Genomic DNA, 24602 nt, shown 5'->3' on the forward strand with positions numbered 1-24602 from the left:
TGACCTTCCCTGCTGTTATTCATTATTCTTTTTTCTGCTTTCATGTGATTTCTACCTGGTAGTACTTGTCTTAGGACATCATTGTCAAATTTTGTTAATAGGGCTGCTAGGTTTGTAATACAGACTGGAGAATACTTAGATCCCTACTGGATCTTTTGCAGGAGATCAAAGGTGCTTTACTATAGAAAGAATAATTATTTCTTTTCCATTCTCTTTACTCAGGGAATAGCTGTTTTATTTATTTATTCATTCATCCATCCATCCATTTAGATGACTCGAGTGCTATGAGAGAACTATATTTTCAAAAGTGGTTGCCATACTAAATTGACCATGTTTGTCTCCAGGGATTGTATCCTATGATCATATCTTATTCTTCTGAGATCTTTGTATATTTTGACACAATAACCAGGTGGTTGAGTGTCTTCTTTAAAACATGTTTGTAAGATTTTAGAGGGTGTACTTATGTATATGAGTAATATTTTTTATTCAAAAATGGCAGAAAGACCTAGATCTCTCTGGGAAAGTTTTCCGATATTAAAAGCTGGGTATTATTTATCTACTTGTTATCATTAAAGAGCACCATTCATAAAGATATGATGATGACTGTAGTGGGTTTTTATTTTTCTACTTATAAAGAGCTGAAACTTATTTCTCACAGTTTTGGAGGCTGGGATACAAGATCAAGGCACCAGCAGATTTAAAATCTAGTACAAAACTGGCTTCCTGGTTCACACACACAGCCTTCTTGTTGTGATCTCATATGGTAGAAGAGATGAGCAAGTTCTTTGGAGCTTCTTTTATAAGGGAACTAATATGGACCATGAAGGCTTCACCTTCATGACCTACTCACCTCCCAAAAGCTCCACCATCTAATACCATCATTTTTAGGGTTAGGATTTCAACATACAAATTTTGGGGTGACACAAACATTCAGACCATAACAGAAGGCATCAATTCTAGTGTCCAATAAACATAGGAAAAAGGGGGACAACTTGGCTCCAGGTTTGGGGCATCAGTAAGAACTGTAGCAGAGTGTGTACATCATTAAATTTTAGAGTTCAGTGGGCTTTGATAGGTCTAATTAGTCATCATATCATCCGCTACCCTGGCCCTAACACTAATCCCTTTAGTGTTAGTGGCTTTTATAGGCTTTTAAAGAAAGAAAAAGGGAAGTGGAATGGACCAAGGCAAGTTTAAAATTCCTGATCTGGAGATTTCAGATTTATTCCCATTTAGCTAAATTTCCAGAATATTTTACCAAAATTTATTAAAGAGTTTTATATCATACAAGTTCCAGAACTCATTCTCTTACTTACAAACCCTTAATTATTTTGGCTAAATTTCTTTGTTTTGTTATCATTGATTATATTGAAAGATAATCTTTTATTTGGCTTGCAAATGTTAATATTGTGATTCCCCTTCTATTCCTATTATTTTTACTCTCTTTTCTTCCTCTCCTCCCCTTCTTGAGTAGTTTAGTCCTAAAGCCATTTGGGGGCCAAAACAAGGCAGGCATCCAAATTGGCAGGGGAGATAGGGATTCACTGTGATAATGTCGAGCAAGCTGTCTGAAGTCAACCACAGTGAGGAGAGTGCCCATGTTACACCATATGTGTCAGAATCCCAGGGAATGAGGATGATATTTACATGTAGCCAGGGCAAGGGATGAAGGGTGATTTCAGGAGGTGGGAGGTAGGCTATGGCCTGATATGGGAAGTCAGAACCCAAGTGGAGGTAAGGAAGGTATCCCTATAGAAGGGGCAGCCTGGCAAGAGGTGTCAGAGCCTGAGCAGGATGAGAAGGGCATCCAGTAGAGAAGAAACTACCAGTACATAGAAGAGATGGGTTAGTGATCATCTGAGAAGATAGATAAAATAAATACATATATTAAAGATAATGGCAGCTAGGTTTTTTATTGTTGGAGATGATAATTATAACATGGAAAGAGAGAAAATAGAATGTTTGAAATTGCAATTAGGAATACCAGTATGAGTTCATGGTTTTACGTACACAGGAAAGACTGAGGAGCTAAAGACATCTGAAGAAAAATGTATTGTGTAATTCTACACTAGATCCTTTTGCTATAAAGTGCATTATTGGTTCAGTTGATGAAACTTGAATAGAATCTGAGGAATAGCTAGGAAACATTGTATCAATACCAATTTCCTGAGTCTGATGATTTATTTTGTTATATAGAATAATGTATTTGTTTTTAGGAAATACACACTAAAGTATTCAAGGATAGTAGATAAGCAACTTATTTTCAAATGATTTAGGACAAAAAGTTTTTATGAAGCATTTGAAACTTCTAAAGTTTATGAATGTTTCAAGAATTTTAAAGAATACATTTAATAAAAAATAATGCTGTGTAATAAAATCTCAATTTTAGCTAATTGATTTAAGTTGTATTGGATAACATTTTTTTGCAGGATTGTTGGCCAGGGGAAATCATCTTTGGAGATCAAGATAAATGGGCATGCATACTGAAGAAAATAAAAGAAGATAGTTCATTTGCTTCAATTTATACACACCTATGGGAAAATGTTCCTCGAAGACATGGTGCAGTCAGGATCATGGAGGCAAGATTACAGGAATGTTCAATTCTTTTGAAAAACCATGCCTCTAAAATTCTTGAGTGGGAAAATATAATTTCTCAGAAAGGTAAACTGTATTTTTATATGAGTAGAGCAATGGCCAGTTGTGTGTGTGTATGTGTATCTATGTCTGTCGGTCTGTCTCTGTGTGCAATCTCATAAATAATGAAATCCTAAGGTATAAAATATCTAAAAAACATAATAATAAATTTATTTTATTTTATACCTCTTTCTTTCCATATGGTCCAGTACAGAATTTTAGTTGAACATGAACATGTGGATTTAAAGAAAGTATTGCTAGGACACAAACTCAAATAGCTGTGAACTTTGTTAAGCTGGAACAGGGGTAGCCAAATATCAGGGAAACACGATGGATTGTATAAACTGATACTGGTAACAGAGATAAGCCAGCCAGCAAGAGTCAGGTTATAAGAACATAAATACCTAAAACCCAAAGTAAAAGGGGTGAGAGTGGATTTACATGAGCTAGTTTAGCTTGTAGGAAGGTAGTGTTTAGTATTCAGAACTGAATAGCTACAGACTGGGTAAAAAGCATATCTGCTAGGAATGTTAATTTTTACTTCTTTTAAGTATTTGTATAATTTTTTTATTATCTAATTAACACTTTCAGTATCTAAAAGATTTTAGATACTAATTGTGATACTTGTCCTATTTTTTATTTAATGGGCAAACTTGTTCATGGGTAAGCCTTAAAAATGCTGATATTAGTTATACTTAGAAAGTATTTTCAATGTATTAAATAAATTTAATTAGTCATATTATTTAGATATTTAATATTCTTTTATAGACCTCTATTTTTCAAATTTTGAGAATGTGTTTAAATACACTATTATTAAGTTTTATTTTAAATTTTTTTATTTAATTTTGTATTTTTAATATAAAATATTTTGAACCATATATGTGTGTGTAATATATATATATATACATATATATATACACATATATAGAGAGAGAATATATATAGATAGATATATATATAGAGAGAAAGTACACGTGTACTTTAAAAACTAATTGTATGTATATTAATTATTCTCAATATGTAAATATCAAAGTTTGACTCAAGTCCAGGTTAACTAACTTCAGAGCCCCTAGAGCAGCCGTGGGCAAACTACAGCCCACTGGCCGGATCTGGCCCATTTGAAATGAATAAAACTATTGAAAAAAAAGACCGTACCCTTTTATGTAATGATGTTTACTTTGAACTTATATTAGTTCACACAAACACTCCATTCATGCTTTTGTTCCGGCCCTCCGGTCCAGTTTAAGAACCCACTGTGGCCCTCGAGTCAAAAAGTTTGCCCACCCCTGCCCTAGAGTCTTTCACTGGGCCATGTTTCAAAGTCCTGTTCCTACTGGAATTTAAGGTGACCATGAAACTACAATGCAAGTGACTGAACTATTTAAACAACATGGGCTTGTTCAGTAAGAAGAGATTGATGTAAGACTTTAGATATAGGAGTAAGTGCAAAAGACATACTAGTTGGAGCATGACATTTCTGTAAAACAAAGGAAACAGAAGAAATAATAGTAATCTACTCATTCAACAGCATTTGTATAGCATTATGCTTATCAAAATAGCTAGTTGATCCTGTTGAATAGTTTTATATATATTTTATTTAAAGTACTTACATCTTTTTCATTTTTAAAGGAGATCTATATGTGTATACACATACACACAAGTACACATGTATATGTTGTGAATTCTTGTTTTTTTAAAGGTACTCCTGGAAAATTGGAAAAATATGAGGCATTTCTAAAGAATCACCATAAGAAAAAGATGATAATGGTACGGTATTTGTTTTCATTCTTGAAAAATTATGTTTCCACAGAAAATATAATCACTGTAATTGCATAGATAACTTTTTGAAATTTCCTTAGAGCTTTTTATCATCTACCTATCTCTGTATTTTTAAAATATCTGGACTCATTTTCTTTACACACATAATATCAAAGTGTTGGCATTTTCATATCACTAGAAGTGATTTTTAAAATGTATATATTTCATCCTCTTATTATTTAATAATTTATGTTTTATACTTAGTGCAGATCCCATATCAGTTCTCTTCTATAGAAAAAATTAAGAATTCCTTTTACCAACATTCAAAGAAGAACTAACACCTATCCTTCTTAAATTATTCCAAAAAACTCAGGTGGAGGGAAGACTCCCAAGATCATTAGGCCAGCATTATCCTAATTCCAACACCACATAAGGATACTACAAAGAAATAAAATTACAGGCCAATATCCCTGATGAACATAGATGCCAAAACCCTGAACATAATATTAGCAAACCAGATCCAACAATTCATTAAAAAGATCATACACTATGATCAAGTGGGCTTTATTCCAGGGATGCAAGGTAGGTACAGTAACAACAAATCAATAAATGTGATACACTACATAAACAAAATGAAGGATAAAAATCACATGATCATATCAATAGATGCAGAAAAAGCATTTGATAAAATCTGGCACCTATTTATGATAAAAAATCACAAAATATAGAGCGCACATACATCATAGTAAAGGCCATATATGTCAGCCCACAGCCAACATTATACAATGAGCAAAAACTAAAAGCTTTTTCTTAAGATTAGGAACAATATAGGGATGTCTATTTTCACCACTCTTATTCAACATAGTACTGAAAGTCCTAGCCACAGCAGTCAGACAAGAAGAAATAAAAGGATTCCAAATTGGAAAGGATGAAGTAAAACTGCCATTATTTGCAGGTGACATGTTACTGTATATAGAGAACCCTAAAGATTTCACAAAGAAACTATGAGGACTGATCAGTGAATTCAGTAAAGTAGCAAGATACAAAATAAATATCCAGAAATCAGTTGCATTTTTACACACCAACAATGAAGTATCAGAAATGGAAACTAAGAAAACAATTTCATTTCCAGTTTCATCCAAAAAATTAAATGCCTTAGAATAAACTTAACCAGGAATGTAAAAGGCCTGTAAATTATAAGACAATAAAGAAACAAACTGAAGATACAAATAAGTGGAAGCATATACCATGTTCATGGGTAGGAAGAATTAACCTAATTAAAATACTCATATTAACCTATAGATTCAATACCATTCCTGTCAAGATACCAATGGCATATTTCATATAACTAGAACAAATAATCCAATAATTTATATGGAACCACAAAAGACCTCGAGTAGCACAGAAATCTCGAGAAAAAACAAAGTTGGAGGAATCACTCTACCTGATACCAAACTATACTACAAGGCCATAATAATCAAAACAGCATGGTACTGGCATAAAAACAGACATATAGATCAATGGAACAGAATAGAGAGCCCAGAAATAAAAATAAAATAAATTAATTTTATGGTCAATTAATATTCAGCAGTGGAGGCAAGAACATACAGTGGGGTAAAGATAGTTTATTCAATAAATGGTGTTGGGAAAATTAGATACCTGCAGAAAAACGAAACTAGACCCCTTCTTACACCATACACAAGAGTAAACTCAGAATGGATTAAAGACTTAAATGTTAGACTTGAAACCATAAAAATTCTAGAAGGAAACATAGGCAGTAAAATCTCGGGCATTTCTCATAGCAATATCTTTTCTGATATGTCTTCTCAGGCAAGGGGAACAAAATTAAAAAGAAACAAATGAGACTACATAAAACTAAAATGTTTTTGCACAGCAAATGAAACCAACAAAATGAAATGATAATCCATCGAAATGGGAGAACATATTCATTAATATATCTGTTAGGGATTAATATCCAAGATTTATAAAGCTCAACACCCCCCAAAAAATCAATCCAATTAAAAAATGGGCAAAGGACCTTAATAGATATTTCTCCAAAGAGGATATATAAATAGTCAACAGACATATGAAAAGATGCTCAGCATCACTAATCATCAGAGAATGCAAATTAAAACCACAATGAGATACCACCTCACATCTGTCAGAATGGCTATCATCAATAAATCCACAAACAAGTGTTGGCAAGGATGGAGAGAAAAGGGAACCCTCATGCATTGTTGGTGGGAATGGAGACTGGTGCTGCCACTGTGGAAAACTTAAAAATAACCCAGTGATTCCACTTCGGTAATATATCCCAAGAAATCCCAAACACTGCTTCAAAAGAATAGATGCGCCCCTAGTATGTTCATTGCAGCATTATTTACAACTAGAGGCCTGGTGTACAAAATTCATGCACTGGCGGGGAGGGGTTCCTCAGCCCGGGCTGCGCCCTCTCACAGTCCAGGACCCCTTGCCCCTTACCACTCACCTGCTCACTGCTCCTTAGCACTGCTGTGGAGGCAGGAGAGGGTCCCACCACCGCTGCTGAGCTCACCAGCCATGAGTCCAGCTTCTGTGGGAGCACACTGATTAACAGGGGGCTCCTGCATTGAGTGTTTGGCTCCTGGTGGTCAGTGCACATCATAGTGACCAGTTGTTCTGGTCATTCCACCTTAACGGTCACTTAGGCTTTTATTATATAGACTAGAGGCCCGATGCACAAAAATTTGTGCACTCGGGGGTGGGGGGGTCCCTCAGCCCGGCCTGTGCCCTCTCGCAGTCTGGGACCCCTTGGGGGATGTCCACCTGCTGGCTTAGACCCGCTCCCCAGGGGAGCGGGCCTAAGCTGGCAGTCTGACATCCCTCTGGCAGCCCAGGAGCCCTCAGGGGATGTCCACTTGCCAGCAGGGACCAGGCCTAAGCTGCAGTCGAACATCCCTAACGCTGCTGAGGAGGCGGGAAAGGCTCCCACCATCACTGCTGTGCTGGCAACCATCAGGCTGGCTTGTGGCTGAGCAGAGCTCCCCCTGTGGGAGCGCACTGACTACCAGGGGGCAGCTCCTGCATTGAGCGTCTGCCCCCTGGTGGTCAGTGTGTGTCATAGTGACCAGTCATTCCCAGTTGTTCTGCTGTTAGGGTCAATTTGCATATTACCCTTTTATTATATTCCTGGTGCAAGGGTGGGAGCTAGCTGGTTTGCTCTGAAGGGTGTCCTGGATCAGGGTGGGGGTCCTGCTGGGGTGCCTGGCCAGCCTGGGTGAGGGGCTGAGGGCCGTTTTCAGACTGGCCACACCTCCTTCAGGGTGGGGGTCCCTGCTGCAGTGCCTGGCCAGCCTGGGTGAGGGGCTGAGGGCTGTTAGCAGTCTGGTCAAGCCCCCTAGCAGGGACACTCACCCCTTGAGGGTATGGCTAGCCTGGGTGAGGGGCTGATGGCTGTTTGCAGGCTGGCCACTGCCCCCAGCCACCCAAGCTCCCAGTGGAGGCTGGCTGGAAGCAGGTATCTGGGATTTAGCTTCTATAATTGAAACTTTGTTGCCTTTAGCGGAGGCCACAGCCGGCCAGGGCAGGAGGGAAGCTTGGCTTCCTCCATCACCGGGGCAACCAAGCCTCCTGCTTGCTCCAGCTCCATGGCTGCCAGCCGCCATCTTGGTTGGGTTAATTTGCATATAGTTGCTCTGATTGGCTGGTGGGCATGGCTTGGGGCATAGCAAAGGTACAGTCAATTTGCATGTTTCTATTTTATTAGATTAGATATCCAAGATTTGGGAGCAGCCCAAGTGCCCATCAGTAGATGAGGAGATGCAAAAAATCAGTGATACATTTACAAAATGGAATACTACTCAACTGTAAAAAAGAAGGAAATCTTACCTTTTGCAACAGCATGCAGTGAGCTGGAGAATATTATGTTAAGTGAAATAAGCCAGTCAAAGGAAAACAAATACCATATGACTTTACTTATATGTTGAATCTGATGAACAAAATAAACAAAATAGAAACAGACTCAATAGATGTAGAAAACAGACTGACAGCCGTTGAGAGTATGGGTGGTGTACTGCGGAAAAAAGGTGAAGGGATTAAGCAAAAAACCAAACTCATAGACACAGATAACAGTATGGTGATTACCAGGGAAAAAGGAGGGTGGGAGCGATAGAAGAGGGTAAAAGGGCAATAAATGGTGACATAAGGAGACTTGACTGGGTGGTGAACACATAATACAGTAGACAGATGATGCATTATAGACTTGTACACCTATAATTTGTTAAGAGATGTTACCCCAATAAATTCAATTAAAAAAAAGTTAAGAATTCTTTGTATTACCTTCAGAATTGCTTTGTCATTTAAAAAATCTCTTTGAGATTTTGAGTAGAATCATAACTGGCTTTTAATTACTATTAGAAATTTAGTCCTTTTCAAATATACATTTAAAGTTATATAATGTTAAAGCTATAAAGACTTAAAGCGCCACCACTAGTCTCTCCACCTTAGTAAATGTTAATTTTTAAGTTTCAAAATTACTTTTTTTTTCCTGATTATTACTAAGGTAGTCATTTTTTAAAGTTAAAAGAAATAGATAAGCACTAAAAAGATAAAGAATTCTAATTTTATTATTTATAGATAAATTACATATATCTCACTATTTAATTGTCACTGATTTCTCTTTAATTTAAAATTTTAGAAAAATTTGATTAACATATACTTATAATGAAGCAAATGTATTATGGAATTTTTATTAATAAATATTTTTCTACAGTATTTAAAAAAATAAATGAATGTAATTGCCCTTTTTCTGGATTCTCAGATTTACTGTGCTTTATTCATTATTATTTACAAAGCTGCTGTGACTATATTTAGAGCTAAAGACTGTGCTTGCCCATGAGTATTAAGATAAATTTCTAGATGCCCTGACAGTTTGGCTCAGGGGATAGAGCGTCCGCCTGAGGACTGAAGGGTCCTGGGTTCGATTCCGGTCAGGGGCATGTACCTGGGTTGTGGGCATATCCCCAGTGGGAGGTGTGCGAGAGGCAGCTAACCGATGTTCCTCTCTCATCGATGTTTCTAGCTCTCTATCCCTCTCCCTTACTCTCTGTAAAAAATCAATAAAATATATAGATAGATAGATAGATAGATAAATTTCTAGAAGTGGAGACACATGGGAGAAGAAATCTAAGTTTTGTGACACATGCTGACAAATTGATCTCTAGAAAAGTAGTACCAGTTTATATTTGTAACAATAAAATTTGTGATCAATCTCACCCATTTTCTTGCCAACATTTTATATTATATATTTAAGTGTTTGCAGAGTTGATAGATATAATGTTATCAATTTCATACATTTTACTAATAATGTTGATTTTTTAAATTTTTATTCATCTTTGTGTTTCTATTATTGTGAGTTGCCTATTTATGAACTTTTGCCATTTAAGCTGTCCTTTTTTATTTCTAAGAGCTCTTTATACTTTAAAAATATTAATCCTTCTCAGTAATACATGTTATATATATTTATACCACTTCATTGCCTTTTAATTGAAAAGTTTTTTTTACTACATAGAACTATATTTTCATGAATCTATAATTTTCTATTGAAATTTTCTGCCTTCAGTGCCATAATATTTAAGAAGGCTTTCTTCATCAAACAGTCAACATAATATTTACCTTTGTTCTTTTATATTACTCTTACATATTTGTGTCTTTAATCTTTTAATCCATTAAGTGTTTATTTTTGTGTAAGGGAGTAAAACATAAGGACCTTATTTTAGCTTCACCAGTAAATCTGTGTGATTTTCTTCATATAAGTTCTACACACTCTGTTAAATTTACTTTTGAATATCTTAATTTTTTTATTAATAATGTTGATGAGATTGTTTTTCCATTATATTATCAAGGTGAATTATTGCTAGCATATAGAAAATTATATTGGTATATGGACATTATTCAACATTGTTTTTCACTTTGTCTCTGACTCAGAATTCTAGTAGTACTTTGTTATTAAGTATAATTTTTAAAGGTTTAGATAGCTATCCTTTTTTCAGATTAGTAAAATTTATTTTTATTTTTAGTTTATTAAATATAGATAGCTGTGGATGTAGATGTGTATTAGATATACAGGCACACCTTGTTTTACTGCACTTTGTTCTATTGAGCTTTGTAAATACAGAGCGGGGCAAAAGTAGGTTTACAGTTGTGAGTACACGAATTTATTCTTGTTATTATTTATTAATTATTCTATTATTTTTCATATGAAAAATTCTAAACCTACTTTTGCCTCACTCTATGTTGTGTTTTTCACAAATTGAAGGTCTGTGGTAACCCTGCATGAAGCAAGTCTATCAGTGCCATTTTCCAACATTATTTGCTCACTTCAGGGGTCTGTGTCACATTTTCTAACTGTTGCAATATTTCAGACTCCTACTCTCATATTTTTTATAGTGATCTGTGACTAATGATCTCTGTTACTATTGTAATACACTTTGGGGCTTCACGAACCATGCCCATGTGAAAACAAAATTAATTGATAAATGTGTATTTTTGACTGCTCCACTGACAGGCCATTCCTCTCTCCCTCTCCAAGGCCTTCCTATTTCCTAAGACACAACAATATTGAAATTAGGCCAGTTCATAACCCCACAATAGCCTCTACGTGTTCAAGTGAGAAAAAAAGTTGCATGTCTTCCACTTTAAATCCAAAGTCAGAAATAATTAAGCTTAATGAAGAAAGCATGTCGAAAGCTGAGATAAGCTGGAAGCTAGGCCTCTTGCACCAAACAGTTAGCCAAGCTGTGAATACAAAGGAAACCTCTTGAGGAAAGTTAAAAATACTATTCCAGTGAACACACAAGTGATAAGAAAGCAAAACAGTCTTATGCTAATCTGCAGAAAGGTTTAGGTCTGTAGAGAAGATCAAACCAGCCACAACATTTCCTTAAGCCAAAACCTAATCCAGAGCAAGGCTCTAACTCGCATCAGTTCTAGGAAGCTTGAGAGAGGTGAGGAAGATGCAGAAGAAAAATTAGAAGCTAGCAGAGGTTGGTTTATGAGTTTTAAGGAAACAGGCTATCTCCATAAGATAAAAGTGCACAGTAAAGCAGCAAGTGCAGGTGTAGAAGCTGCAGCAAGTTATCTAGGAGGTCTAGCTAAGACAGGCTGACTTCTTACTAGGGGCTAATGCAGCTGGTGACTTCAAGTTGAAGCCAGTACTCAGTCACCATTCTGAAAATCCTGGGGCCCTTAAGAATTATACTAAATCTACTCTGCCTGTGTTCTGTAAGTGGAATAACAAAGCCTGGATGACATCTATCTAAAACATGGCTTGCTGAATACTTTAAGACCACTCTTGAGACTTACTGCTCAGAAAGAGACCTACTTCTCAGAAAAAGATTCCTTTCAAAATATTACTACTCACTAACAATGCACACAGTCACTCAGTAGTTCTGAGAGAGATGTACAAGGTTAATGTTGTTTTCATGCCTCCTAACATAACATCCCTTCTGCAGCCCATGGATCAAAGAGTAATTTTGACTCTCAAGTCTTAAGAAATGCATTTTGCATAGTTATATCTGCCATAAATAGTTATTTCTCTGATGGATCTGGGCGAAGTAAATTGAAGACCTTCTGGAAAGGACTCACAGGTCTAGATGCCATTAAGAACATTCTTAATTTATGGGAAGAGGTCAAAATATGAACATTAACAGGAATTTGGGAGAAGTTGATTCCAACACTCCTGGGTGACGTTGAGGGGTTCAAAACTTCAGTGGAAGGAGTAACTGCCGATGTAGAAATAACAAGAGAACTAAAAGTAGTAGTGGAGCCTGAAGATTTGACTGAATTGCAACAATCTCATGACAACACTTTAATGAGTGAGGAACTGATTTTTATGGATGAGCAAAGAGAGTTGTTTTTTGAGATGGAATCTATTGCTGGTAGAGATGCTGTGAAGATTGTTGAAATGACAACCAAAGATTTAGAGTAGTACAGAAATGTAGTCGATGAAGCGGCAGCAGGGTTTGAGAGGATTGACTCCTATTCTACTGTGGGCAAAATGCTATCAAACAGCATCTCATGCTACAAAGACAGTGCTTGTGAAAGGAAGAGTCGGTCCATGCTGCAAACCTCATTGTTGTCTCATTTTGAGAAATTGCTATAGCCACACCCACTTTCAGCAACAGCCACCCTGATCAGTCAGCAGTCTTCAACACTGAGACGAGAACCTCCCACCAGCAAAGATTATAACTCCCTGAAGGCTTGGATGATGGTTAGCAATTTTTAGCAATAAAGTACTTTAAGATATGTACATTTTTTTAGACATAATACTATTATATACTTAATAGACTACAGTATAGTGTAAACATAACTTTTACATACACTAGTACCAAAAAATTTGTGTGACTCACTTTATTGTGATATTTGTTTTAATGTGGTTGTCTGGAGTTGAACCCATAATATCTCCAAGGCATGCCTGTAGATTAGATATAGATAGGTATCCCTTTGCTCAAAAACTTGAAAAAAATCTCCATGTTTTGAAGCAGAGAGGAAAATAATTCACTGTGGTGAATAGCAAAGCTACTTTCAGCTTTAATCTGTGAATATGGCATTTTATATTAATAGCTTTTTAGAAGTTGAACCATTTTTATAATCTTAGGATATACTATTTAATCTGTGTTTCATAAGATATGATTATCTCTTTTGGCTTTGTTATCAAAATTATACTAACCTCAGAAAATGAGTTAGTTAGCTTTCTCTTTCTTTCCATTCTATAACTAGCTTGTGGGATATTGGGATATCACTTGTTCCTTGTATGTTTAGTAAAAGTTGTCTGTGAACTTTTATTGATCTTTTATTATTTATATGTTGCAGAGGGTAATAGTTAGGTTGGCAGAAATGCTGTGTGGAAAAAAAAAGAACACACTCACTGTTTACCAAGACAGTGAAGTTAAATTTCAATTTTCTAATATAACAAATGCTTATGTATTTTGACATCATAGCTATGAATACAATGCAGTTACATATTTCATTTTAAAATAAAACTTAAGGAGAACTGTGTTAATATTACTTGGCACCTCCAGAAATCATAAAAACAAATGCTGTGTGGAAGCCAACAGGTTCCATAAATAACTTTGGTAGATTGTCAAAACATCATACTGAATGGAAAAAAAGCAATATACTAAAAGGATATGTACAGTTAATATCATTTCTCTAAATTTTAAAAATACACAAAAATGTCTATATTTTGTACATACACACATATATACATATGTGTGTAAAAGTATTTTAATGAAATGGAAGGGATCCAAACAAGACAAATAATAATGACTATCTCAAGAAAGAGGAACACATGAATATAACTAGAAATCATTGTGAAAGCAAATCCAAACTTTTATTATGTATATTTATATATAAACTTTGTATATCCTCTTTAAAATAGTTTTAAGCAATACTAAAATATCAGCGGTAATCCTTTCTAGATTGTGGGGGCATAGGAATACTGGTAATTATGGTATTCATTATAATTTCTGTGTTTTTTAATTTTTTTAAATTTCTGACTTGATAAAAGATGGCTTTCAGAATCTATTGAAATGATCTTAAGATGAAGTATACTAACAAAAGTTTTAATAATTATTTAATTGTTAAATATGTTATATTGGGGTTTTTAATCAGGATGTTAGCATGTGTTATTTATATTTTTGTGGTATCTTTCCCAGACTATATGATCAACACCTTGTTTTGTTATTACTCTGCTCTTTAAAAATGTCCAGTGTTTCTTTGCTCCCTGCAGAATAAAGCCAGGCCTTTGAGATTAACATTAGCATCTTTCTAAATTTGACCCCTATCTTTATTGACCAGATGTATCTGAAGCTCTCAAGCATACAGCATTCATTATTTGTTTTTAAATATATTTTTATTTATTTCAGAGAGAGCGATAGAAACATCAATGATGAGAGAGTCATTGATTGGCTGCCTCCTGCATGTCCCCTACTGGGGATTTAGCCCACAACCCAGGCATGTGCCTTTGATCAGAATTGAACCCAGGAAACTTCATTCCACAGGCCAACTCTATACCCACTGAGCCAGACTGGCGAGGGTTATAGCCTTTTTTTTTTTTCCCCATAATTGATTTTACTTTCCCTAGTCATTCTTTTTTATTCCTTTGCACACTTTTTAAAATGCCAATAATGTAATTCTCTTAGCAATCTTCTGGTAGCAATCTGTTATTATCCTTTGAAGTGTGTTTTCTATGTCATCTCCTCTACAATAATATGTATTCTATAGTGTGTGTATGTGTAAAATTTACATGTAAGATTAGGTATTCCTGGAGGAAGTAAGGATGTAGAAATTAGTAAACAATCTATCAACATGTCTAGATGATCAAAAAATAATGTATATAAAAGGCTACTTAATCTCTGTAAAGTAATATGGTAAACGTGGAGATAAGCCACATAGATGCTCCTTCAAGGGAGGACCTGTTGCTCTAGCTGCTAGTAGTGCTGTTAGGGCACTGACAGCCTCTTTAGGGATTGCCTCACCTATACGGAACTCACGAGGACAAGCTCTTTCCGGAACCACCCACATCCAATGGCTGATCAAGTTGGATGCAGAAAGAAGTGGCTATTTCAACCCAAAGCAGGACAACTATGATGGGTCCTTTCAGCTTTCGAGCCCTTCTTAGGATTATTGGAGGCTGTTAGACTTGCATCATAACTGACTTCTCCATCTTTCCAACCTTGTCTCTCCCTTGCCTTCCATAGATAATGAACCCAAGGCCCTCCCAATAAACATTCTGAACCCTAACTCCACCTCAGAGTCTGTTTGCAATGAATCCAAACTGCAGTAAGTAGTTTGTTTGCATTTCTGATATAGCCCTTATCTCTTTGTGTTCTGTATATATATATATATATATATATATATATATATATATATATATATATGTACCTTATTCCACTCTTGAACTCTGACTAGCTCTGAGGGTAAGGGCCATTTTGTATTCTTAGCATCTAACACAGCCACAGCATTCTAAGCTTCAGTAGGAGATACACACACATGCATTAACTGAGCAAGTTTATCAAATATAAAAATTCTTTTATTTAGGATTTTAAAGATTTTATTTTAAATGTTTTCCAGCTTTCCGATGAAATGGAAACAGCGAAGAATATAGAGGTATTTAAAATTTCTGTTTTTTTATATTATGTATCAATGAATTATGTGGAGGCAAAAGAATGTTTGTAATAACAGATTTGGCTATAGAGATAGGGACAGTAGGAGAGAGTTGGGAACAGATATAGAAGTTTTCTTTAAAAAAAATTGAAAATATATTTTTATTGACTTCAGAGAGGAAGGGAGAGGGAGAGAGAGATAGAAACATCAATGATGAGGGAGAATCATTGATCGGCTGCCTCCTGTGCACCCCATACTGGGGATTGAGCCTCAGTATGTGCCCTAACCAGAAATTGAAGGAAATCGAACTGTAACCTCCTGGTTCATAGGTCTGTGATCAACCACTGAGCCACGCCGGCCAGGCAAAAGCTTTCTTTTCCTGCTTAGTCCATTTTCTTATGTGTAGTTAAAATTCTTGATCATTTGCTCAATTCTTAATCAATTTAGTTATGCAGTATTATTTCCTTTTGCTTTTGGATTTGGCATGTGAATATATCAGGGTCTTAATTTCAGAGAAACAGATACTATGAAGATTTTGCTTAGGTGGAATAAATATTCTTCAATTTTCATAAAAAGTAAAATAATTGACAATTAAGTATTTGTCTCCTACTAAGACTACCAATTGAAAAGAGTGAAGTAATTACTGTTGTGTGATATTTCCTCTTTCTAGGGTTGCAACTTTGCAGGATTCAAAACAAATGAGCTTTCTCAACTACCCAGACACTTGGATGCTGAACGAATTTATCTCTTTGTTTTAAAAGCTCATAACTTTGATGTATGTAAATATTATTTTATTTTTGTGTGATAAGTTTGGAGATTATTATTTAATGAATCAGACCTTTATTTAAACATCTGACAAATTAGATGTTTAAGCAAGGTTTAATCCTTTGAGTATTAAGTCTGGCAGGAAAGACTAGTGATGATTTACATCCTGATCACCTGAAGAGAATGTATTAGACTCCGTGTTCCTGCCTCAGGGGCCTGAGGTTCCTAGTGTGCATTGGCTTAGCATGTGCAGGAGAGGTTGTGGAGAAAGGAGACCCCTCATTCACTGCTGGTGGGACTGTAGACTGATTCAGCCACTATGGAAAACAGTAAGGTAGTTCCTCAAAAAATTGACTCGAGTTACCATATGACCCAGCAATCCCTCTTCTGGGAATCTACCCATAAATCTTGAAAACATTATATATGCACCCCTACGTTCATTGTAGCACTGTTCACAGTGGCCAAGACATAGAAACAACCAGTGTCTTTCAATAGATGATTGGATAAAGAAGATGTGGTACATAGATACTATGGAATACTACTTAGCCATAAGAAAAGATGAAATACTGCCAAATGCAATAATATGGATGGACCTTGAGGATATTATGCCAAGTGAAATAAGTCAGGCAAAAAAGCTGAAGCACCAAATGATTTCACTCATATATGGGATATAAAACTGAAACTCATAGATACAGACAACAAAACGGTGGTTACCAGAGGGAAGGGAGTTTGGAGGATTGTAAGGGGTAAAGGCAGCCAAATAAATGGTGGTGGAAAATTATTTTACTTTGGGTGATGGGTACACAATGCAATATACAGATCATGTATCATAGAAATCTACACTTGAAACCTATATAAGCTTATTAACCAATGTTAACCCAATACATTTAATTAAAAAGAAAAAAAAAGAAATGCTTATAATAACTTACAAAGATTGAACTTATGGATTTGAAACTCAGAAACAGAAGGTTAAAGAGCTACTGTTTTATGCCCTTTATTTCAGTGGGAATTCACTGAAATAACTGAATTCCCCTTACCTCATCCAAACACATTCCTGTACATACAGGCACAGATTAAATTTCTTGATGAACAAAAGTATATATTAGCCCCTGTATCACACTGAACAGAACCTTGGCTAGAGATGATGCTCAGTAAAAATTTTATTGAATTGTGAATAAAGGGCCTATACTGGTAACATAGTTAAAAGGAGAAAGCTGAGTCACAAGCATACTTACATACACAGATAGAAATTCAAGAGAACATAGAAGTAATTTTTTCCAACCTGTGTCAATTTAGGAGAAAAAGTTCCAAGTCAGATAATTTTGAGGTTTTAAAATATATTATTTACTGGGACTGGAATCAAAAATGTATCACAAATGTAGAAGGGGGGTGGTGTTGAGAAGGTGAGAACCATTTAGTTTTTAAGCTGGGTTTGGGTTTGTTTTCTTTTTCCAATTTTCAATTTTGAGTGGTTTTTGACTATTGATATATTTTAAAGAATTTGGAATTTTCCTGGAAAAAAGGAAGTTAGCGATAATGAACATAACCAAAATTAAGACTAAGATCAATCATACAATTAACTTACAGTAAAAAGCATCTTTGCTTGAACTATGCAAATAATTTAAGCAAAAATATTCATCTTTCCCTCATATTTCAATTTTCTACTTTTTCTTTATGTACTTTACATTTGTTCTTTGTAATTAAGAAGTACCAAATCTACGATGATGCTGTTACCAATGTAAGTGAAAGAGAAGTGCCCCCACAGAATTTGTGATAAATAATAATCTCCGCATAAAAGTTTGCACGATGTGTTTTTGTTGTTGTTGTTGTTGTTGTTGTTATAGACTTGTACATGAGGAACAAGAATTTATATCTATGTATTTCATTAAAAGAAATCTTAAACTCTACTGAATCTGGCATTTAAAAACTTTTAGTTGAATAAGATAAAATGATCTATTGAATATACCTCTTTAAACCAAGACTGATAATTTGAAATAGTCATGGTAAATAGACTTAACTTTATGTGACAATTTAGATCCATTGCTTAAAGAAAGCTCTATGTTTAGGTAAGGTGTAGAGTTATAATGGGGTTGATTGGGATAGAAGTCCATGATTGGTGACATCTGTCTTCATTGTAAAAGAGAACTGGTAGCATATCTTGAATTTTCGCTATTCTTGATCTATCCTACACTATAATTTCCATATGTCCTTGCCACGTGGTTGTCAAACTGCAGCTCGCGAGCCACATGCGGCTCTTTGGCCGCTTGAGTGAGCTCTTCCACAAAATACCACGCTTGCGCGCACATACAGTGTGATTGAAACTTCATGGCCCATGCGCAGAAGTCGGTTTTCAGCCTGGGCGAGTCTATTTTGAAGAAGTACTGTTGATATTTGGCTCTGTTGACTAATGAGTTTGCTGACCACTGTCCTAGCCAAATGTGATTATTGAAATGTTGCTAATATTACAGATGAATTTTTAAATTATATTTTAATTAATTTATATATAAATTCAAAAACTAATACTTGGTTCAGTTATCAAAAAACTCTTGATTATGTTTGAAACAAAATTATAACCATGTATTTTATGAAGTCTAAATATTGATCTAGTATGTATGATGAAAATTTGGTGTTCAAATTGACATGTGCTATAAGTATAAATTATACAGTATATTTCAAAGGCCTAGTACCAAAAAAGATTGTAAAATATTTAATTAATATATTTTATTTTTTAATTTCTTCATTGATTAAGTTATTACACATGTGTCCTTATCCCCACATTACCTCCCATCCTCCCACTCATGCCCTCAACCCCCTGTTGTCTGTGTCCATTGGATAGGCCTATATGCTTGCATATAAGTCCTTTGGTTGATCTCTCCACTTACCCCCACCTTCCCCTACCTACCCTCTGAGGTTTGACGGTCTGATCGATGCTTCTATGTCTCTGGATCTGTTTTTGTTTATCAGCTTATGTTGTTCATTATATTCTATAAATGAGTGAGATTATGTGATATTTATCTTTCTCTGACTGGCTTATTTCACTTAGCATAATGCTCTCCAATTCCATCCATGCTGTTGCAAATGGTAAGAACTCCTTTATTTACCGCAGCATAGTATTCCATTGTGTAGATATACCACTGTTTTTTAATCCACTCATCTACTGATGGGCACTTCAGCTGTTTCCAAATCTTCGCTATGGTGAATTGTGCTGCTATGAACATAGGGGTGCATATATCCTTTCTAATGTAGTCCCATTTGTTTATTTTTTCTTTAGTTTCCATTGCCCTAGGAGCAGTATCAGTGAAGAAATTGCTTCAGCATATATCTGAGATTTTGCTGCCTGTGAATTCATCTAGTATTTTTATGGTTTCCCATCTTATGTTTAAGTCCTTTATCCATTTTGAGTTTATTTTTGTGTATGGTGTAAGTTGGTGGTCTAGTTTCATTTTTTTTGCATGTATCTGTCCAATTTTCCCAACACCATTTATTGAAGAGGCTGTCTTGACTCCATTGTATGTTCATGCCTCCGTTGTCAAATATTAATTGAGCATATTGGTTCGTGCCGATTTCTGGGCTCTCTATTCTATTCCATTGATCTATATGTCTGTTCTTGTGCCAGTACCAGGCTGTATTGAGAGCAGTGACTTTGTAATACAGCTTGATATCTGGTATTGAGATCCCACCTACTTTGTTCTTCATTCTCAGGATTGCTGCAGCTATTCGGGGTCTTTTTTTATTCCAGATGAATTTTTGGAAAGTTCGTTCTAGGTCTGTGAAATATGCTGTTGCTATTTAATGGGGAGTGCATTGAATCTATAGATTGCTTTGGGTAGTATGGACATCTTGATGATGTTGATTCTACCAATCCATGAACATGGTATGTTCTATAATTAATTTATTTTAAATCAGATGATAACATTTTAAATATATATATATAGTTGGTTAGATGTTATTAAAATTTATTTCACCTTTTATTTTTTACTGTTTTAAGGTGGCTACTTGAAAATTTAATATCACAATAGAGCTCTAGATTACATTTATATTGAACACATACTCTTTACAAAGCCTATTTAATTAACATGTTTTATAATGTATTTTAATTTTATCCCCATCTGTCCTTTTTTGTAGGAAAAACTTTTTAAACTCTGGAGGATTTATTTTCTCTCAGAAGCCTCTATTGCTGTCTTGCATGATTCCTTTTGGTGGTGGTTTCTCTATAAATTTAAGGTATAATGATATTTTTAAAAATTTCCTTTTTAGGTTGATTTGCAGCATAATTCTTTTTTTCAGTAGAGGTCGCATTGGTACAAAAAATTTTTTTCTGGATCCTTTCACAGAGCTTGGTTTTTTAGTCTTCCACACATGTAAGAAATCCTGTTTGAAATAAAGAGTTCTTTCACAGAATTAAGACTTTAATATGGATTTCAAAGAACCTGGGTCTTCATTTAATCAGAAAAAGATTAGTGAAATCAAATATAGTGAATGATAAAGTTGTAGCTTTATTTAATATTATCATTTGTTTATAAACAATAAATAAGAAGCCCACTGCAAGTCAGTGACATTGAAGGAGGTCTTCATTTGGGAACCAGTCTGCAGATCAGATGGAGAGAGGGTCCTCAGTTGTTTTAGAAAGGTTGACTCTGATTAGGATTAAAGAGAGAAAGAGGTGGGTATCTGGGAAACAATAAGAGAATGGATGTAAGCAGCTCATAAATCTTACTTTAGAAAATGCATGAACCTAGAAAAGGTGGTGAATATAAATGACTGCTGTGTAGCCTCTGGATCTGGAAGAATGGAAGATAGAGCAACCCAGGGCATCGCAGTCTAAGCATTACGAAGGTGTGCCACCCCATCAAGGACACCTACCTTTCCCCAGCTCAAGTTACCCCCAGAAAACTGTTGATGGATCCTCACAGAAATTTCATACCATGAATAAATGGGTGTTACCAATTTTATATATAAAGTACTCGAGTAGTGCTTTAATGTAATTCTAGGTAAGAGTATTTCTGATATTGTTAGGAGCTGAATGAGGCACAGGAAGTGACATATCAATTCTACAAAGGTCATTACCTAGGGAAATTTGTGGAATCAGGAGAGTTTCATTATCTTAAGTTTCTCTTCTAGATCTGGATACCGAATTTATGTTTTCCCATGATAACAGAGAGAAACCTTACTTTCCCACTAAATCTGTTAAGATTATATATAACAAGTTTTTGAAGAAACTGTCTAGCATAATACTGATTTTATAACTGGAGTAAAATAAAACTGAGTCACATATAATTTAATTACCAACTTAATAAGGAAAAAGATCACACTTTAGAATATAGCATGCTTTAGCATGCTGACTCTAAACTTGTGTCAGTTGTTATATGATTAATATAAGAGCAAATTTTGTTTCTTTATTACCTATAATTTAATGGTAGGTTGCTAATAGAAAAAAAAATGCTGTTCTTGAACCCAGAAAACTAAAATTGAAGTCTATTTCTCCCATTAGTTAGTGTGAGACTTCGGGCTATTTGAGAAAACCTCTCTGAGTTTCTCTAAAGGCAAAACAAAAAAACAGGTAGAAAATAACATAAAACCTGTTTCTTTCTAGGATGGTTGTGTGTTCTAAAAGTGGCATGAGTAAAAAGACATATAATAAACTGTGAAATGCCATAGAAATGTAATAAGGGATGCGATATAATAGAGTTAAGAGATCTGGCTTTCAAAAACAAGTTTATGAACTTAGTAAATAATGTGACCTTGAATAGTTATTGACCTCTCTAAGTCATTCATAAAGTTTAAAAAATTACCTACTTTATGTGTTTACTGGGAGTGTTATGAGAAAATGCACGAAAAGTTTTGTTTTCATGGAACTAGGTATAGAGTGAATGTTTAATGGATACATCTATTGTTGTTGTTGTTGTTGTTGTTGTTGTTATTATATTGATAAAGAGAAAACAGTGTCCTTCCAAAAAATTGAAAAGGGGGAACACTTCCTAACTCATTCTATGAAGCCAGCATTAACCTGATACCAAAGTCAAGAGCACTATAAGAAACCAAAAAATTTTCATGAATATTGATGTAAAAATCCTCAACAAAATACTAGCAAACTAAATTCAGCAGCACATTAAGAATATTTCTCTATGACCAGTGGGATTTATTCCTGGAATGCAAGTATGATATAAGATGTTAAATAGCTTGATCTAATGGATATACCAGTAACCTGAATATCCCAAACAGCTACAGGATATATTTTCTTTCCAAACATACCATAACATTTACCAAAAAAATGGTCATACCATTTTCCTCCTCTGTCTCCTGTGGAGGTATATATGGTATGGACACATATTACTCAAAGACATATTCTGAAAGTTTCTGCTTCGGTAAATTTCTTCATACATGTTAAGTGTAGATTGTGTATTTGAAACATGATAACTTTTTTGACTAATTAAATATATATGTATACATATACACACATATATATATGTGATCAAGAACTGCTATTAACATTATCATTATTATTTTTGCTATAATCTCCTTCCATAAATTTATTACACAAGTATGAGAGCTGTATTGGGAGTTAGGAGACCTAGATTCTAGTCTGGCTCTCAGTTACTTAACTGTATAACCTTAAATAATTCTCTTAATCTTTCTGAGTACCAGTGCAATAACTAAAATAGAAGAACTTAATGTAGGTGATATCCAACTTCCATTTTAGGTCTAAGATCCTGTACATTTGTAAATCCCAGCTCATATGGCTTGCTAATTTCATAAAAGACTACCACTAACTTTGAAAATTTTTGGTGTTTATTACCATAATATATTAATGCCAGGGTGCTTCTACAATTGACATCATAAATTAATTTGGACCCTTTAATTCATCTTTATTGCTTAATTGATAGATTTGAACTCTAATTCATCTCTTCATTTCTTAATAAAGCAAGAATCCAGAGTGCTACATTAGGACTTTAGTATAATATTGCCATTATTATCTATATATTTCTTCCTTCTTGCAACATCCTTATTTTGTTTTTAGTTTAGCTCTCATGTCACAATTTTACTAGTTCTAGTTATGACTGTTTCATCCCAATAATTGCTTTACTTTCATGCTGAGTTACTGGTAATGAAAGAATTGGAACGGTTATAGAACAATAGTAGGTAGTTAAGTCATTGATTGCATTCTACATGCCAACTACTATAAGAACCTTCATTACTTTAAGATATGTATATATTATCAACATTTGGCAAATGAGGAAACTAGGACTTAATTAACTTCCCCAGGGTAATGCAGCTAATGAAATAACAGCCAGGATTCAAATTCAGGTCTGCATGATGCCAAAATCCATGTTTATTCCACTGCAGCAACTGATCTGCTCTTTAAGAATAGATAAAATTACTGATATTAAGCAAACAAATTCTAGTTTTAAATTGTAATATTAATGATTTTAATTCCATACATCTTTTGTTTTTTAAGCCTGACAAAGAAAATCAAGATTTCTTGTTTGATAGGATTTCAGAAAGTTACGTGACACTTTTCATAAGCATACCTCAAAGTAAAAAGGACGCATTCTTTCAGGTAAAACATAGAAATTAACTGGTTATGCTAATTATTTTTGGAGCTAATGAAGTAGAAAAATCGTTATTTTTACTTAAACACATATAAGAACATATTTTGTTACTTTGAAAGCAAAATTTCCTGAAATAAAGTAAGTTATGATACTGTTTTAATCCTTACCTGAGGACATGATTTTATTATTATTATTATTACTGATTTGAGAGAAAGGGAGGGAGAGAGAAAGAGAAAGAGAGAAACATAGATCAGTTGTCTCTCATACTACAATTTGGTAATGTGCCCTGATATGTCCCTCACTCCAGAATATTGTATTCCCTTGACTAAAGTTCTTACAGAATCTCCTTAGTGTGATATAGGTCTTTTGTTTGCAGATTAATAATTTGAAAACTATTGACTTATTTTATGTATATTCTTGGTTTTTATATTTATCTAAAAATTGCTTATCAATTTTGTTTTTCTTTACAACATATGTTTTGATCTAAGAGGACTTGAAAAGTTTATGTTATGCCTAAGGACTATGTCCCTGTTAAGTAAAGAACATGGACAAATTTATGAATCAAATGCTTGTTTTCCTTTGCTCTAATATTAACTAATGAGTAGGGTTGATTAAAATAATTTATATTCTTGAGTAATGTTAAATGAAGATAGTAGGAATTTCATTGGGTATTTTTACATTTAAACATCTAGTATTTCAAAGCAGAAGCCACATTTAAATACTTTATTGTGTTGACATCTGTAAATCAGG

General features: G+C 34.6%; 1 protein-coding gene across 2 annotated transcripts in view; it reads left to right on the top strand.

Moving 5' to 3' along the window:
* The window catches only part of FAM227B (family with sequence similarity 227 member B), a 178236-nt gene that overhangs the window by 14618 nt on the left and 139016 nt on the right, over positions 1 to 24602 (top strand). Inside the window, exons 4-9 of one of the 2 annotated variants that reach the window (XM_081109184.1) lie at positions 2430 to 2661; positions 4334 to 4401; positions 15505 to 15540; positions 16208 to 16312; positions 20428 to 20526; positions 23759 to 23860. In XM_081109184.1, the coding sequence (XP_080965310.1) occupies positions 2430 to 2661; positions 4334 to 4401; positions 15505 to 15540; positions 16208 to 16312; positions 20428 to 20526; positions 23759 to 23860 (642 nt within the window). The remainder of the gene's footprint in view (positions 1 to 2429; positions 2662 to 4333; positions 4402 to 15504; positions 15541 to 16207; positions 16313 to 20427; positions 20527 to 23758; positions 23861 to 24602) is intronic. The other variant, XM_081109185.1, reaches the window with a different exon arrangement.

This window comes from Myotis nattereri (genome assembly GCF_964212035.1).
Source record: "Myotis nattereri genome assembly, chromosome: 1".
In the NCBI taxonomy this organism is placed as follows: Eukaryota; Metazoa; Chordata; class Mammalia; order Chiroptera; family Vespertilionidae; genus Myotis; species Myotis nattereri.